The 18037-nt window shown below is 41.5% G+C and overlaps 1 protein-coding gene across 2 annotated transcripts in view; it reads right to left on the reverse strand.

The window, feature by feature from the left end:
* Positions 1–310: 310 nt before the first annotated feature.
* The window catches only part of LOC111954570 (interphotoreceptor matrix proteoglycan 1-like), a 33724-nt gene continuing 15997 nt past the window's right edge, over positions 311–18037 (reverse strand). Inside the window, exons 12-17 of one of the 2 annotated variants that reach the window (XM_070435786.1) lie at positions 16619–18026; positions 15374–15927; positions 8738–8957; positions 4047–4257; positions 1306–1380; positions 311–657 (exon numbers count right to left, since the gene is read on the reverse strand). In XM_070435786.1, coding sequence (XP_070291887.1) covers positions 1338–1380; positions 4047–4257; positions 8738–8957; positions 15374–15927; positions 16619–18026 — 2436 coding nt within the window. In that variant the 3' untranslated portion in view covers positions 311–657; positions 1306–1337. Of the gene's footprint in view, positions 676–1305; positions 1381–4046; positions 4258–8737; positions 8958–15373; positions 15928–16618; positions 18027–18037 lie in introns of both variants that reach the window. The other variant, XM_023974411.2, reaches the window with a different exon arrangement.

Raw genomic sequence — 18037 nt, forward strand, 5'->3', positions numbered from 1 at the left:
ACATCACTCTGTTCCTCAACATGGTAATGGTACAGCAGCAAAAATGCACACAGTTCTATTAGGAAATGCTGACTGTTAAAAAATCCCTATTGAAGACAGTGAGTAGTTCATTTCCCTGATGTGTACAGAACAGATGTTTGAGGAAACAGAGATGGACTTTATACAATTATCAATAATAATGATCAATATTACACAACACCAATACAGCATTACAGAGACAGACAATATGATACAGGTGTACAGTATGTGATATTAACTATACTCCATTGCAACATACATACCTCATTATGAGGAAAACATCACTTTTCTTCTGGCATTTTACATATAAAAAAAATGTGCTACTACATTGTCAGCACATTATGTATAAAAGCAGTTTGCTGTCCTGGGGTGCCTTTGCAACTTGATAAATGCAGCGAAATGATCACATATGTTTGTCGTTCACAGTTTGGGGAGTATCCTTTCAGGTGAAACACAGGCTTTGGAAAGCTGAGATGAAGGGGTTGTGTCTGCCTGTCAATCAGAAGACCGCAGATCAATGTCTTTCTGCAGTCACAACAGTCTGTTAACTGCATCAGCTATTAAATATCCTTTATAAACGGTCCTGTGTTGCTTCTGCAGTGATCCAAACGCTGTCTTCTGCAGTGATCCAAACGCTGTCTTCTGCAGTCGCCATGTCTAAAACAGAGGAGAAACACAGATGCCAGTGTTACCTTTGTTCGTATTTGCCAAAGGGAGTGTACAGTGTATGCAGGCTAAGGTAGTTCCACTTTGCCAAGCATTCATTAAACTGGTATAGTGTAGAAACCCAAGTCTGATACTTTATATTGTATGATCTTTGGAATGAAAGTCAGCCATGCTATATTCTGTTTGTTTAAATTTAACCCTTAATTAATTACATTTGACCTAGTTCCTCAACAGCAAAATGACTGACCCGGAAAGAGGGTCAAAGAAGGCTAGACTAATGACAAAGCCTGCATTTGGAAAGCAACAACGGGCTTGCCAATCCGTCTCTCCTCCATCAAGAGGTGAATAACATGGACTAAGCGTTTCCTTTGGGAGCTTTGGTTTGTTTGTGTGAGGTGTGTCTGTCTGTGGCTTACAGTCTTGTGGAAATACACTTGGCTCTAAACCAATTTGAGCGCCACCCGTAAACTAGTGGAAAGATCATGAACCAATTTATTTGAATGATAATTATATGATGTCATGGTGTGATTTGCTTTCTTGTTTCGATAATGTGGCATGACTGGGTCAGAAATTAAGGTAAAATAAAGATTTTAAAAAGCAAATAATCGAACAAGTCCTTACCCCAATACGTAGTGTTGATGTCATTCAACCCTCTATTTTATTAACTTGTCATGCCGGGAAGACTTGTCTGGGTATCTACCAACAACAACAAAAAAACACGAAAAGGGATATTGAGACAAAAATAACAAACAAATGAGCGAACAAGAAAACAATTGCAACTATATATTATCCCAAGGGGCAAAAATCACATGGGGTGAAGCACGACAAGAGGTTTTTCTGTAAAGAAGACAGTCGTTAGGTCACTGTAGAGACCTGTGAGATTGTCACAATGGAAGGACACTGAGTTAACTATGGTGCAGATGCAGTATCCTTTTTTGGCAAAAACTACTTTTCCTCCACTTTGCTCACAGACCAATGGACTGACATTAACTAACCAATAGTCGGATATTTCAACTATTTTATAATCTTACGCGATTGTAGACCTACATTGTTTACTGGAATAGATTTCCCTGGGACAAATTTACCTGAGAAATCTTAAACTATTTACAATAAGATTACTGAAACCTAGATAATGTCAGCAGCACCCTGTATGGTATTAACCTTTGAGTTTTCATAGACTGAGAAAGCTAGATAATGTATTAACCTTTAGATTTTCATAGACTGAGAAAGCTAGATAATGTATTAACCTTTAGATTTTCATAGACGGTTGTTATTTCTGACTGTTTGTGGTGCTGTCTGGTCTAGGGGCTGGATTACTGTGTTAGGGTCTGTTTGTGTGCCAAATGGCACCCTATTCCCTATATACACAGCAGGGCACTATTTTGTCCCTGCCCTATGGGCCCTGGTCAATTGTAATGCACTACATAGGGAATAGGATGCCATTTGGGATGCGCACACTCTGTGTTAATAGGAGATGGCAAGTCTGTGTGGGTGTGTTGACTGGTTCCTGGTGGGGTGAAGCCCCCCAATGCTCGCATAATTACACATGGAACTAACCGGATCAGAGAGGGAACTAAAGCCACTGACACTTTAACCTTTGCTTGAACACTTTGTTGCTGTATTTACATATACTGGAGGGCAGTGGTATTGAAATATTTTCAGCGGGGACCCCATTTTTCCCCAAGAAATTCTCATGACCCCGCCCAACCCCAAATCTAATGACACAACCTTAAATAACAAATGACCTTCAATTCATTGCATTTTCATCTATCAAAATTATGATTTTTTTTTGTCTATATATCTATTTTTTCAATTGGCTTTCTCAAACGTTTGTATATTGTCCCATACAATAATCTGTTCTCTTAATTTCTGTTCCTAAAAATATATGTATAGTAATTTTGACGACCCCAATGCAGCTCCCCCGCGACCCCGACTATGAATACCACTGCTGTAGTGGGATTAGTTAAGTGTTAGTGTAGTTAGTATAGTGTATGTATAGTTAGTGAAGGAGATTTGGACGTTTCAGATTCTTGTCACATGGTCTTTACTGAAGCGAAACATATTTAGTTGGCCCATACAGAAATTAATCTTTAAGCATATAAAAGGCATAATGATTACCTTTTGAAGATGTTTTTTTTAATAAGAACCCAGATTTAAGTGGTGGTGATTTCTAAAGATGTCCATGTTACCTCTGTAGCTGATTTCTAAAGATGTCCATGTTACCTCTGTAGCTGAGTCCTCTCAGCTACAGAGGTAACATGGACATCTTTAGAAATCACCACCACTTAAATTGAGATGTTTGGGATGAGTTGGACCGCAGAGTGAAGGAAAAGCAGCCAACAAGTGCTAAGAATATGTGGGAACTCCTTCAAGAGTGTTGGAAAAGCATTCCTCATGAAGCTGGTTGAGAAAATGCCAAGAGTGTACAAATCTGTCATCAAGGCGAAGGATGGCTACTTTGAAGAATCTCAAATCTAAAATATATTTTGATTTGTATAATTTTTGAATTATCTCAAATATAAAATATATTTTGATTTGTTTAATTGAGTATAATCAAAATGATGTTAAGCGAAAAATGTCATTATGGAGACATTTTCTCTCTAGGTTCCAGAGAGTCAGCACGACACTGGAAGTCTGTGACTGCAAGCTGGGAACTTATAACATCGAGAGAAAGTCACTCTGTTCCGAAAACCTCAAGTCCACTAGTATTAATTCTACAGTACCAGTGCAGCTCTCAGCTCTAAAAGCAAAATGGGGACGTTATCTCTTACTAGAATGTATATAGTAAGTGTTGAAAGAAGAATACATATAAATACATATAATTACCGTACAAATCAACACAGTGAAGAAAATACTTTTGCTTACGCCAAAGTCACTGTCTCTCTGGTCCGTCTACATTGTGTGTACATGAATATCATGAGAGCTATCACGGCATAAACAAAGAACAGGAAGCCCACAAAGCAGCTTATGAAAAGGAAGGGGTCTACTGGCACGGCCACCAGCTCAGTGCAGCGCTCCCCGTTAAAGTGCCAGACATTACCTACAGGACATCTAAAGAGGTCAAAGACACTGGGTTAGAGCACATTATGAACACTACAGTTCATGAAAGTGTGTGTTTGTGCGCGTGTGTTGCATGTGGAATTAGAATGTCATGTGTTGCTTTCCTCAACACTTTAAGTAGACAACATCAACAAAGAGAACAACATCAAGTTGAACTGTAACAGGTGAGAGAAACAACAAGTGATGGCAATGGATATTATAATTCATACGTCTTAGTAACAATGAATGGCTTAATAGAAATCTGGATATCCAGAATCATGGCACAATGTTTACTTTATTTGGAGGTGGTTATGCTAAGGTACCTGCAAGTGGCTCCATGCCCAGGCACTATCTCACACTGACCCCCGTTTTGGCAGTAGTCAGGCTGCAGGACACAGATACTCTGACAGGGCAAACCGTCCAATGTAATGTAGCCCGGGTCACACAGACACTCGGCCTCCCGAGACCAGCGGTTCACCACACAGCGAGAGAAGTCGTTGCATGCCAAGAACTTACAGGGATCTGCTTGATCAGCTGTTAAAAAAGAATGAGGAACGGGGAAATGGTAAGATCAGTATTCATTAAATATCAAAATAGCTGTGAAGATGTCTTCTCCCCCTTTTTAACCACCCTCTTTCTCTCAGGAAGGTACTAAAAACATTTGATTGATTTTAATGAGGTAGGTCCTCCTCGGCTTATTCTCTGCATTGAATTTTAAGGTTTAGCACATTAGCTAGTGAAAAGTCGAATATTGATGGCCCAGACAAACCATAACATTAGATGGATTTTACACCCATAGGGGGCACAGGGGCATGTGCCCTCAGATCTGTCCTATGTGTGTGTATATATATATACAAAAATATATATATACATACACACACACATATATATATATATATATATATATATATATATATATATATATACACACACAGTACCAGTCAAAAGTTAACACACCTACTCATTCCAGGATTTGTCTATTTTTTCTACTATTTTCTACAACAAAAAAACACATGGAATTATGTAGTATCCAAATAAAAGTGTTAAACAAATCAAAATATATTTTATTTGAGATTCTTCAAGTAGCCACCCTTTGCTTGATGTCAGCGTTGCATTCTCTCAACCAGCTTCATGAGGTAGTCACCTGGAATGCATTTCAATTAACAGGACTGCCTTGTTAATAGCTGATTTGTGGGATTTCTTTCCTTCTTAATGTGTTTGAGCCAATCAGTTGTGTTGTGACAAGGTATACAGAAGATAGCCCTATTTGGTAAAAGACCAAGTCCATGTTATGGCAAGAACAGCTAAAATAAGCAAAGAGAAACGACAGTCCATCATTATTTTAAGACATGAAGGTCAGTCAATGCGGGATATTTCAAGAACGTTGAAAGTTTCTTCAATTACAGTTGCAAAAACCATCAAGTGCTATGATGAAACTGGCTCTAATGAGGACCGCCACAAGAAATTAAGACCCAGAGTTACCTCTGCTGCAGAGGACAAGTTCCATACAGTTAACAGCACCTCAGATTGCAGCCCAAGTAAATGCTTCACAGAGTGCAAGTAACAGACATCTCAACATCAACAACTCAGAGGAGACTGCATGAATAAGGCCTTCATGGTCAAATTGCTGCAAAGAAACTACTACTAAAGGACACCAATAAAAAGAAAATACTTGCTTGGGCCAAGAAACACGAGCAATTAACATTAGACTGGTGGAAATCTGTCCTTTGGTCTGATGAGTCCAAATTTGACATTTTTGGTTCCAATCGCCATGTCTTTGTAAGACGTAGAGTAGGGGAACGGATGATCTCCGAATGTCTGGTTCCCACCGTGAAGCATGGAGGAGGAGGAGGTGTGATGGTATGGGGGTGCTTTGCTGATGATGCTGTCTGTGATTTATTTAGAATTCAAGGCACACTTAACCAGCATGGCTACCACAGCATTCTGCAGCAATACGCCATGCCATCTGATTTGCGCTTAGTGAGACTATCATTTGTTTTTCAACAGGACAATGACCCAACACACCTCCAGGCTGTGTAAGGGCTATTTAACCAAGAAGGAAAGTGATGGAGTGCTGCATCAGATGATCTGGCCTTCACAATCACCCGACCTCAACCCAATTGAGATGGTTTGGGATGAGTTGGACCGCAGAGTGAAGGAAAAGCAGCCAACAAGTGCTAAGAATATGTGGGAACTCCTTCAAGAGTGTTGGAAGAGCATTCCTCATGAAGCTGGTTGAGAAAATGCCAAGAGTGTACAAATCTGTCAAGGCGAAGGATGGCTACTTTGAAGAATCTCAAATCTCAAATATATTTTGATTTGTTTAACACTTTTTTGCATACTACATGATTCCATATGTTTTTTTTAAATAGTTTTGATGTTTATTTATTTTATTTTATCTTTATTTAACCAGGTAGGCTAGTTGAGAACAAGTTCTCACTTACATTATCTTGACCTGGCCAAGATAAAGCAGTGCGGAGTTACACATGGAATAAACACACATACAGTCAAAAACACAATAGAGAAAAAGTACAGTGTGTGCAAATGAGGTAAGATAAGGGAGGTAAGGCAATAAATAGGCTATGGTGGCGAAGTAATTACAATATAGCAATTAAACACTGGAGTGATAGATGTGCAAAATATGAATGTGCAAGTAGAGCTACTGGGGTGCAAAGGAGCAAGATAAATAAATAAATACAGTATGGGGATGAGGTAGTTGGATGGACTATTTACAGATGGGCTATGTACAGGTGCAGTGATCTGTGAGCTGGTGCTTAAAGTTAGTAAGGGAGATATGAGTCTCCAGCTTCAGTGATTTTTGCAGTTCGTTCCAGTCATTGGCAGCAGCGAACTGGAAGGAAAGGCAGCCAAAGGAGGAATTGGTTTTGGGGGTGACCAGTGAAATATACCTGCTGGAGCGCGTGCTGCGGGTGGGTGCTGCTATGGTGACCTGTTAGCTGAGATAAGGCGAGGCTTTACCTAGCAAAGACTTATAGATGACCTGGAGCCAGTGGGTTTGGCGACGAGTATAAAGCAAGGGCCAGCCAACGAGAGACTACAGGTCGCAGTGGTGGGTAGTATATGGGGCTTTGGTGACAAAACGGATGGCACTGTGATAGACTGCATCCAGTTTGCTGAGTAGAGTGTTGGAGGCTATTTGTAAATGACATCGCCAAAATCGAGGATCGGTAAGATGGTCAGTTTTACAAGGGTATGTTTGGCAGCATGAGTGAAGGATGCTTTGTTGCGAAATAGGAAGGCGATTTTAGATTTAATTTTGGATTGGAGAAGCTTAATGTGAGTCTGGAAGGAGAGTTTACAGTCTAACCAGACACCTAGGTACTTGAAGTTGTCCACGTATTAAGTCAGAATCATCCAGAGTAGTGATGCTGGACAGGCGGGCAGGTGCGATCGGTTGAAGAGCATGCATTTAGTTTTACTTGTATTTAAGAGCAGTTGGAGGCCACGGAAGGAGAGTTGTATGGCATTGAAGCTCGTCTGGAGGTTAGTTAACACAGTGTCCAAAGAGGGGCCAGAAGTATACAGAATGGCATCGTCTGCGTAGAGGTGGATCAGAGAATCACCAGCAGCAAGAGCGACATCATTGATGTATACAGAGAAGAGAGTCGGCCCGAGAATTGAACCCTGTGGCACCCCTATATGAGACTGCCAGAGGTCCGGACAACAGGTCCTCCGATTTGACACACTGAACTCTTTCTGAGAAGTAGTTGGTGAACTAGGCGAGGCAGTCATTTGAGAAACCAAGGCTGTTGAGTCTGCCGATAAGAATGTGGTGATTGACAGAGTCGAAAGCCTTGGCCAGGTCGATGAATACGGCTGCACAGTATTGTCTCTTATCGATGGCGGTTATGATATCATTTAGGATCCTGACCGTGGCTGAGGTGCACCCATGACCAGCTTTGAAACCAGATTGCATAGCAGAGAAGTCTTCACTATTATTCTACAATGTAGAAAATAGTAAAAATAAAGAAAACCCCTTGAAAGAGTAGGTGTCCAAACTTTTGACTGTTACATAAATTGTTTTGTTGTTTCTCTGTAATACTACGAGCCATCTACAGGTGTAAGAACTTCATTTGAACAAGTTTGCTACAGCAGGCAAATATTCCTGCAGCAATAGGAAATTTGAATTATTATGCAGAGTATAATGAATGTATATTTCTGTAATGGTTGATACATTTTTCATTAGGGAAACCAAGTCTGTAATTTCAAAGTGGAAATTACAATTTTAGAAGCCTTTTTAAACCTCAAATACACTACATGTTTTAAATTTCCTGCATTGCAGCAGGGTGATCAAATTAAGATCCCACATCTGTAGGAATTTCATGAAGTTTGCTTTAGCTGCCCCAGATAGGTTACCGACCTCATAACTAGCTACTGTACCAAGACATTTCAGGCTATCAATCAAGTTAGAGTAGCTAGCTTGTCTAACTATCTTAGCTGGCATGCCTTCTGGCAAGGTTGGTAGACTGTAGAAAAGCAAGCAATTACTAAATGTACTGAGTAAAACTCACATTCCTTTCAATGTTTTACATAGATTTTAGCAGAGATGCAGAGAACCATATTTTGTTTCTTAAAAATATAAATGAACACCAGTTAGGAGGATAGACAGCTCAAGCACATTTTTAGATATGCAGAAAAAAATATATATATTTTACATAGAATTAAGCGTAATGATTATGGCTCTAGATTGCAGGAAAAAGTGGTTTCCAGACAGCCGCCCGCCCCCCAGCCACCCTCACATGCTTTGTGCCCCCTTATATTTTCGGGGTGCATGCCCTGCTCTCTACCAACTTATAGTCTACATTAGTGTTTTATTCTTTATTGCTGTAGTATTCTCCATGTTTTCATTTGACTGTTACTACTGTATACATTATGTATTTCAGATTCTGTAAATGTCACCTTTAAAATGACCACATAGGGCTCTGGTCAAAAATAGTGCACTGTATAGGGACTAGGGTGCCATTTGGGACAAAGCCAGGATCTCATCTCATACCCGGCTCTATGTCCAGAGAGTGACTGTCAATCTCAATGTTGAGGCTTATGGCAGCAGCATTGCAGAAGTCTTCTAGGACACAGTGGACGGCCTGGGTCACGTTGTATGGAACTGACTTGGAGAACTTCATCTTGCTGTTGACAACAACGCTGCCGTTCCTGAAGTTGAGAATCTCCAGCTTCTTGAATCCCGTTAGATTGGACTGCAGGTAAGGCAGCAGCTGGACAGAGGAGAGAAAAAAAGTGACTATCAAGTGTTCAGACTAATCCATTACAATCCAAAGGGAACACTGCCACTAACTCGCTCTCCAGCCAAGGTGCATGAATGGAGGAGCAAACTAAAGTAAAGAGGAAATTCAGCAACAATTGATTTTTTAAATCTTTCTGTTTCCAATGTGTTTTACTTTGTCGTCTTAAGCATGGTGAGAGATTATTCACCTTATTTAGATGACTTTCTAATAACAATTACATTTAACCACTGTCTGTAATTACCGTGTAGTAGTTGAAAGAGTTCTACCCACTACACCAGAGGCTTTTATACACTATTGTAGAGTGACATTGCCCTGATACTCAAATCCTCCACTTGCACCCGGTGTAGCGAGGTCCCATTTATTCAAAGTCATGAAAGTGCTAATATAATATTACCAGGTCTCAGCCAGTACCTTTCCGCTGAGTTGAAGAAACCCTTATAGCTAGAGTCCTTGAAACAATAACAAACGGGGCACCCCACCTCTGTTTTGGTAAAAAGCTGAGGGATGGGCCTGAAGAAATGTAACCACTCTCAAATTCATGGATACAAGGACTGACCATCCATCATATCAAAATTATTGTTTTAACCATTTTTTAGGCCATTAAGTGTCTGTTTATATGTACATTGTTTCAAACGGAGTAAAACAAGCATATATTTGGGGTTCTGATGGGGTAAAACAATAGAACTAAGCTGATCAGGCATTTATAAGTTACATTCAAGAATCAATGGGTATGTTTATATATATGACACATTTCTAAGTCAAAAAAAGTATGTAACAAAAGATTCTAGCTTTAAAAAGTAGGTAATTGCTCAGATCCTGAGCATGCCATAGATGACAGAAGATTTCAATTGGAAATATTGAATACATTTAGAACCATTACTGGCAGGCAGCACATTGAACAGTTGTTGCTCTTTAGGAAGCAACTGAGGATAGACCTGGACAGCATTGATACTGGGAGAGCTCTCAAGGCTTCGCAGTTCATCAGAATGTTGCGGTCAGCACAGGTTTTGTCAAAGTGATTCAAAGCTACCATGTTAGACTAACAGAGAGCATTGCCTAATCTCTGCATTTACATGTTAAGTATGCACAGATTGTAAGTGCCAAATCTTTAGAAGTACATATCCTCAAGCATAGAAACCCTTCAAATGTTGCCTACTGTACATACGTGCATAGCTGGGAATCTGAATCAAATTGAAAAACAACATCTAACTACCTTGTTTCTCTGTGGCCCTTAGGGCTGAACATAATTGGCCGTATATAGTACCACAGTATGAGTCATAATACCCATAAAACCTAGTGGTCAAACAGGGAAATGGTTGAATAATTTTTTCCACCATTCATTTTTCCCATAGGGGATTTTAGAAACACACACAACAAGGGCTGTGTTTTGTGTAGGCTTACCTTGGCGGGAAGTTTTGGTAACCCTGTAAATCTCTCTAGGACAAGGTGACTTTTGGAAAGTATTCAGACCCCTTGACTTTTTCCACATCATTCTAAAATTGATTAAATTGTTTTTTTTCTCAGCAATCTACACACAATACCCCAAAATGACAAGGGAAAAAATGGTTTTTAGACATTTTTGCACATTTATATAAGAACAACTGAAATATCACATTGACATAACTATTCAGACCCTTTACTCAGTACCTTGTTGAAGCACTTTTTCGCTGCGATTACAGCCTCAAGTATTCTTGGGTATGACACTACAAGCTTGGCACACCTGTATTTGAGGAGTTTCTCCCATTCTTCTCTGCAGATCCTCTCAAGCGCTGTCAGGTTGAATGGGGAGTGTCGTGGCACAGCTATTTTCAGGTCTCTCCAGAGATGTTAGATTGGGTTCAAGTCTGGGCTCTGGCTGGGCCACTCAAGGACATTCAGAGACTTGTCCCAAACCTACTCTTGCATTGTCTTGGCTGTGCCCTTCGGGTCGTTGTCCTGTTGGAAGGTGAACCTTCACCCCAGTCAGAGGTCCTGAGCACTCTGGAGCAGGTTTTCATCAAGGATCTCTCTGTACTTTGCTCTGTTCAACTTTCCCTCGATCCTGACTAGTCTCCCAGTCCCTGCCGCTGAAAAACATCCCCACAGCATGATGCTGCTACCACCATGCTTCACCGTAGGGATAGTGCCAGGTTTCCTCCAGAGGTGACGCTTGGCATTCAGGCCAAAGAGTTCAATCTTGGTTTCATCGGACCAGAGAATCTTGTTTCTTATGGTCTGGGAGTCCTTTAGGTGCCTTTTGACAAATTTCAAGCAGGCTCTCATGTGCCTTTTACTGAAAAGTGGCTTCTGTCTGGCCACTCTACCATACAAGCCTGATTGGTGGAGGGCTGCAGAGATGCTTGTCCTTCTGGAAGGTTCTCCAATCTCCACAGAGGAACTCTGGAGCTCTGTCAAGGTGAACATCTGGTTCTTGGTCACCTCCCTGACCAAGGCCCTTTTCCCCCCAATTGCTCAGTTGGTCTAGGTGGCCAGCTCTAGGAAGAGTCTTGATGGTTCCAAACTTTATTTTTTAATAATGATGGAGGCCACTGTATTCTTGGGGACCTTCAATGCTGCAGAAATGTTTTGGTACCCTTCCCCAGACCTGTGCCTCGACACAATCCTGTCTCGGAGCTCTATGGACAATTCCTTCAACCTCATGGCTTTGTTTTTGCGCTGATATGCACTGTCAATTGTGGGACCTTACATAGACAGATGTGTGCCTTTCCAAATCATGTTGAAGCAATTGAATTTACCACAGGTGGACTCCAATCAAGTTGTAGAAACATATCAAGGATGATCAAAGGGAAGAGGATGCATCTGAGCTCAATTTTGAGTCTCCGAGCAAAGAGTCTGAATACTTACAGTACCTACTCATTCAAGGGTTTTTCTTAATTTTTTACATTGTAGAATAATAGTGAAGACATCAAAACTATGAAATAACACATATGGAATCATGTAGTATCCCAAAAAAAAGTGTTAAACAAATCAAAATATATTTTATATTTGAGATTCTTCAAAGTAGCCACCCTTTGCCTTGACAGATTTGCATTCTCTCAACCAACTTCACCTGGAATGCGTTTCCAACAGTCTTGAAGGAGTTCCCACACATGCTGAGCACTGGCTGCTTTTCCTTCTCACTGCAGTCCGGCACTCCATCACTCTCCTTCTTGGTCAAATTGCCCTTAGTCTGGAGGTGTGTTGGGTCATTTGTCCTGACGAAAAACTAATGATAGTGGGACTAAGCTCAAACCAGATGGCATTGCTGCAGAATGCTGTGGTAGCCATGCTGGTTAAGTGTGCCTGGAATTCTAAATAAATCACAGACAGTGTAATCAGCAAAGCACCCCCACACCATCACACCTCCTCCTTCATGCTTCATGGGGGGGAACACACATGCAGAGATCATCCGTTCACCTACTCTGCGTCTTTCAAAGACACGGAGGTTGGAACCAAAAATGCCACATTTGGACTCATCAGACCAAAGGACAGAGTTCCACCGGTCTAATGTCCATTCCTCACGTGATCAATTGTTGTGACTTTGATTAGTTCAGAATAACAACAGTTGTTCATAGAGGACTCCACTGCTTAGTAGTGCAATTCAAAGCAAATAATCCACTATGGGTGGAAAGGTACTTTCAAAAGATTGCACATTGTAGTTCCTAGGCCAAGTGGCAAAAGGTACTGTGGTCAGCTGAGACCAAAATATAATTTTTTGGCCTGAATGCAAAAGCATCCTGTTGTGGTGGTGGTGGGTGGGGGGGGGGGGTTCTCTTCAGCAGGGACTGGACCACATGTCAGGATCGAAGGGGAAATGAACAGTGCAAAATACCGACAGATTCTTGAGGAGAACCTGCAGCCCTCTGCCAGGAAGTTGAAAATAGGAAGATGTTTCACGTTTCAACATAACAATGACCCAAAGCACACCGCCAAAGCAACCATACATCGGCTGAAGGACAAGAAGGTGAATGTCCTTGAGTGGCCTAGTCAGAGCCCCAATCTAAATCCCATCGAGAATCTGTGGAATGACTTGAAGACTGCAGTCCATGAGCGGTCACCATACAATTTGACTGAGCTTGAAAAATTCTGCAAGGAAGAATGGGCAAATATTCCACAGTCTAGGTGTGCAAAATTAGTAGAGATGTATTCAAAGAGACTCATGGCTGTAATTCAAGCGAAAGGTGGTTTCACCAAGTATTAACTCATGGGGGTGTTCACTTATCCAAAGAGAGTATTTGACTGTTTTAATTTTAATACATTTGAGTTTTAAACAAAAAATTATATTCACTGGGATATTGCGGGTTACTGTGTGTAAATAAGCCGGAAAAAGTCTGATTTTGTGTTTTCATTTCAGGCTGTAAGGCAACAGAAGGTGAACATTTTGAAAGGGGGTGGTGACTTTCTATACCCACTGTACCTGGTTCTAATATGTCCTGTGTCCTGATCTTGTCCACATTCTGATTGTGCCCACTTTTCCAGGCATGCGTCTACACATGGTATTACAATGGGTCTCTTATCCATCCTCTGTGTCCGCATTGTGACTAGATTTCCTGATCCCTCCCTGTATGTAAGTTATTTGACAGATATTCTTTCAAAATAAGATTTATTTTGACACATATTGATGCCATAAGGCAATGGTGCCACCTGTCAAAGATTAATTATGATTTAAATGGTTTCACTGTCCAGATGCGTCTAAACTTGTAAGCTATCCAGACTCAATGCGTGCCTGACTACCTTCGGAGGTGGTCAGGAAGATCAGATCAATGTGTCTTTTAATTGTCTACACCTGTCTAAAAATGTGGGCACAATCAGAATGTAGACAAGATCAGGACAAAGGACGCATGTTAGAACCAGGAATAAACAGGGCTAGAGAGTCTGGCCCCTGGCCCTTCAATATACAAATAGTGTCATTTTGAATCCTGATATGAGCCCAAACAGGCTATTCCGTTGGATTCTGCACATGTGGAGAGTCTGAGGGATTAGCAGCATGCGTTTAGTGACGAGGCTATTGGGCCAATGACATTGTGACAGCAAAAAAAAGAAATGTCTAAAATAAGATTCTCTCCCTCTCATCTTATCACATCAAAAGGAACTAGAGCACTGTGAAAGTGTTCTGTTCTCAACATGGCACATCCCTCATCTTCTTCAGCTTATTAGCTGTAAGCTAAGTCATCGCTCTGTATACTGAGGGGAACGTTGCATTTGTTTCAGCGTGGATGTGAGACAAATTAATCTACTTATGTGCATAAGTAAATCTAAATCACCTGTTGATGATACAGTACAACCAATCATCAAGCTCAGTAGAAAGGTGAAGAAAGATTAACTAGGCCTATACTGTCACAAACAACATACCCATCAGCTGTTTCATTTCAATGTACCTTATTCTGAAAGATGAATCTACCATCTTATGACTTATTGCTAATTTAAGTCAATGTTGAAGCAGGCATGTCAGTTTAGTCAGAAGACAAAAGGAATCATGCATAACACTGGGCTTTGAATAGGATGTCACTCAAAAATAGTCCATTAAGACCAGCTGAATTGAAGCTACAGTATGTCAGCATGTTAGTTTTGTTCCAGCGCAGGTCAGGCAGTTTTCAGCATTAATTAAGCTAAGAGCCATTAGTGAGAGTGCAGTACATTCATCTAAATGATTAAATCTAATTACTTAAAGGCCCAGTGCAGTCAAAAATCTGATTTCATGTGTTTTTTATATACTTCCACACAATAAAGTTGGAATAATACTGTAAATTGTGAAAATTATGATAATGCCCTTTTAGTGTAAGAGCTGTTTGAAAAGACTGCCTGAAATTTAAGCCTGTTTTGGTGGGGTAGAGTTTTGGTCTGCCTGGTGAATTGTTTAATAGACCAATAAGAAAGAGAGATCCAAACTAAGAAATTGCTCACTGTTGAGAAGCTATATGTGTTTCTTTTCAACAATTTTAATTGAAAACAATCACAGTAACGTACTTTATTGTTACCCAGAAATGATTTGATATTGAAATAAAAATGGCTACATTGGACCTTTAAATAACAGACTGTGATACAAATGCCTTAAGAAAATGTTAGCTAGTTATCAACCAGGTTGTAATAACCACCTCCATCTAATGTCCTTCTGAATAGGCAACACAATACACTTTTTTCCATCTTGTGAAATACATTAGACTGTAAATCGGTGTAAAGCAGTTTCTCCTTTCTATGTCATTTGTCAGTGATAAGTCAATGTATATGGGCTTACATAGCTTTGCCTAGTAATAAGGACCAAGGCTACTTCCTATTATCTTTCTTCCCTCACTTGGGTGGGCAGTATCCTGTTTTAATCTTATGACATTGGGTTCAGTAGCCTGCTGCAGCGCAACAAATAAATGCTGTCACTCATCTCTTTATGAACATATTTCATTCTCACTCACCAGCTCCACAAAGGTGTTCTCCAGGGATCTGTATTCTGAAGAGCTCTTGTTGAAGAGGTCATCTGAGAACCTCATGTTGGTCACCCGTAGACTGAAGAACACTACCAGCTCCCTTCCTTTACTGGCCGTGGTCATGGAGGGCGTGGTCAGGTATCTCAGTGGTGGAGACGCTGTGGTCTCGAAGGGGTGCTCCTCGGGAGCCAATGGGTATCCACTGGCATCTGGAAGATCAATGGCCTCTGTGCTCACCAGGTCCATTTGGTCAAATTCGTCTGCAAGGTCTTGCACGATCTCATCCTCAGGTTCCGAGACATCTATGACCTCCTCTTCAGCCTCCTCTTCATCGATAACAACCACCTCAGGTTCCTCGGCATCCTCCTCCATAGGCTGTAACTCTGAAGCTGACTCTGTTTCATCTACCTCAGGCACAGTGTCAGATTTTGCAGGTGGTGTTGGTGAAGAGTCTGGGATGGGTTCTGCTGTCACTGCTATCTCCACTTCCCTGTCCCCTGGCAATGGAGCCAATTCCACTTCACTGACCTCTGGTGAATGATCTTTGAAACAGAAGATAATATTTCACAAACCATCACAAGTGAGTTTTACCCATACTGCAAATGCCTTCCAATTGTCCAGTACATAATCCTAATTTATACTGAACGTGCAGATTCATTTCCTACATGGCTGCAGGGATGAAACCGTCTCATGCAAGACCTTTTGCAGGGCCCTGCTGTGAATAATATTTCTTTACATTTATTTGATAAAAAAATATATCTGCATTGTTTGATAAAGTACAGTATCCCTCAGCGGTGTAACCATTGGTAATTGGAAAGTCCCGCGTGGCTCAGTAGGTGAGCATGGCGCTGCAATGCCAGGTTTGTGGGGTGGATTCCCACGGGGGAACAATACTTAAAGTATGAAAATGCATGCACTCGCTACTGTAAGTGCTCTGGAGGAGAGCGTCTGCTAAATTATTAAAATGTAACAAATGAATTATCAAAAGCCTTTTGTTGACCACGTACGAAATGATGAACACCACATTACAGTTCTTTCATCATCACGCATCACAGCACTCAGTCCAAATATAGAACATTAATATATCTCCTCCCTGGCTTGGACTCTAATAATTAGCTGTAATGCACCTGCACACCTCTATCAACGAAATGTATTACTTTAAATGTTTAATTGTCTCTGCGTTTTGTCGTCCTTTACAGGGCTAGAACAGCTTTAATAACCTGCATTGCTCACCTGATTGGTCCACAGTATCAACAGCTTCGTCAGGGTAGATGTCCTCATATCCGGGGAATTCAGGCAATTGTTCCTCCATGTCCTCCTCAGGTGACTGGTCTTCTATTGGCACAATATTGTCCTCTTCAACAGGATACATTTCCTCTCCAAAGAGAGTGTCCTCTGCAGAATCCAGAGGTTGGATGATTTTAATTTCTTCTGCTGGTGGTTCATTAACATCTTCCTCAGGTTCTGGTTCCTCAACTACCTCTTCTTCAGGTTCTGGTACATCAACTACCTCTTCCTCAGGTTCCTCAACTACCCCTTCCTGAGGTTCCGAGACCTCAACTACCCCTTCCTGAGGTTCCGAGACCTCAACTACCCCTTCCTGAGGTTCCGAGACCTCAACTACCCCTTCCTGAGATTCCGAGACCTCAACTACCCCTTCCTGAGGTTCCGAGACCTCAACTACCCCTTCCTNAGGTTCCGAGACCTCAACTACCCCTTCCTGAGGTTCCGAGACCTCAACTACCCCTTCCTCAGGTTCCGAGACCTCAACTACCTCTTCCTCAGGTCCCGATTGCTCAACTACCTCTTCCTCAGGTCCCGATTGCTCAACTACCTCTTCCTCAGGTCCCGATAGCTCAACTACCTCTTCCTCAGGTCCCGATTGCTCAACTACCTCTTCCTCAGGTTCCTCATCTTCTTCCTCTTCATTCAGAATAAGATTCTCCTCAACTTCAAGGTCCTCTATTGCTTCAGTAGTAGGCTGATCTGTGATGGCTGAGAGAGTCGTTACACGTAATCCAGGGTCAGACAGCTCTTCAGTGACTGTGGGGAGCAGAATCTGAGGGGTTGGAGTAGGCTCTGCCTCCTCCTCAACAACAGCCTTCTCCTCTGATATCAAGTTAGGAGGGAGTTCAGCTGGAGCATCAGTTTCTATACTTTCTATTTCAGGAACGGAGGTAATATCCAAACCCTCAGGGGGTAAGACAAGGTACCCATTAGTAGGGACTAAATTGCCAAAAGGTGGCTCAGGGTATTCCTCTGGAACGCTGGGCTCAGCAGCAGAGTCCTCAGCAGGAGGGGTTGGGAAATAGTCTCTCACAAGCTCACCAGTTCCCTCATCAATGGCATGGATGGTTTCAATCATGTGTGTGATAAATGGCACCTCTTCCTCTGGTTCAGCTGTTGCTTTAAACTCATTCTCATCAACGTCTTCGTAGATGTAAGGCACATCACCCCTCTCTGGTTGGGCTTTTTCTTCTTCTACTTCTTCTTCTTCGTCATCTGTAGAGTCCAGGAGGGTGACGAGAGCATTTTTCTTTTCCACAGGGCCGAGTGGAACATCCAGACGAGGCTTCTCCCCAGCAATCTCTGGCTCATCTATGGCTATTTCCAGGTCATTGTGGATTGATGGCGCACTGGACTGTTGATGGA

Source organism: Salvelinus sp. IW2-2015, linkage group LG28 (assembly GCF_002910315.2).
Source record: "Salvelinus sp. IW2-2015 linkage group LG28, ASM291031v2, whole genome shotgun sequence".
Classification (NCBI taxonomy): Eukaryota; Metazoa; Chordata; class Actinopteri; order Salmoniformes; family Salmonidae; genus Salvelinus; species Salvelinus sp. IW2-2015.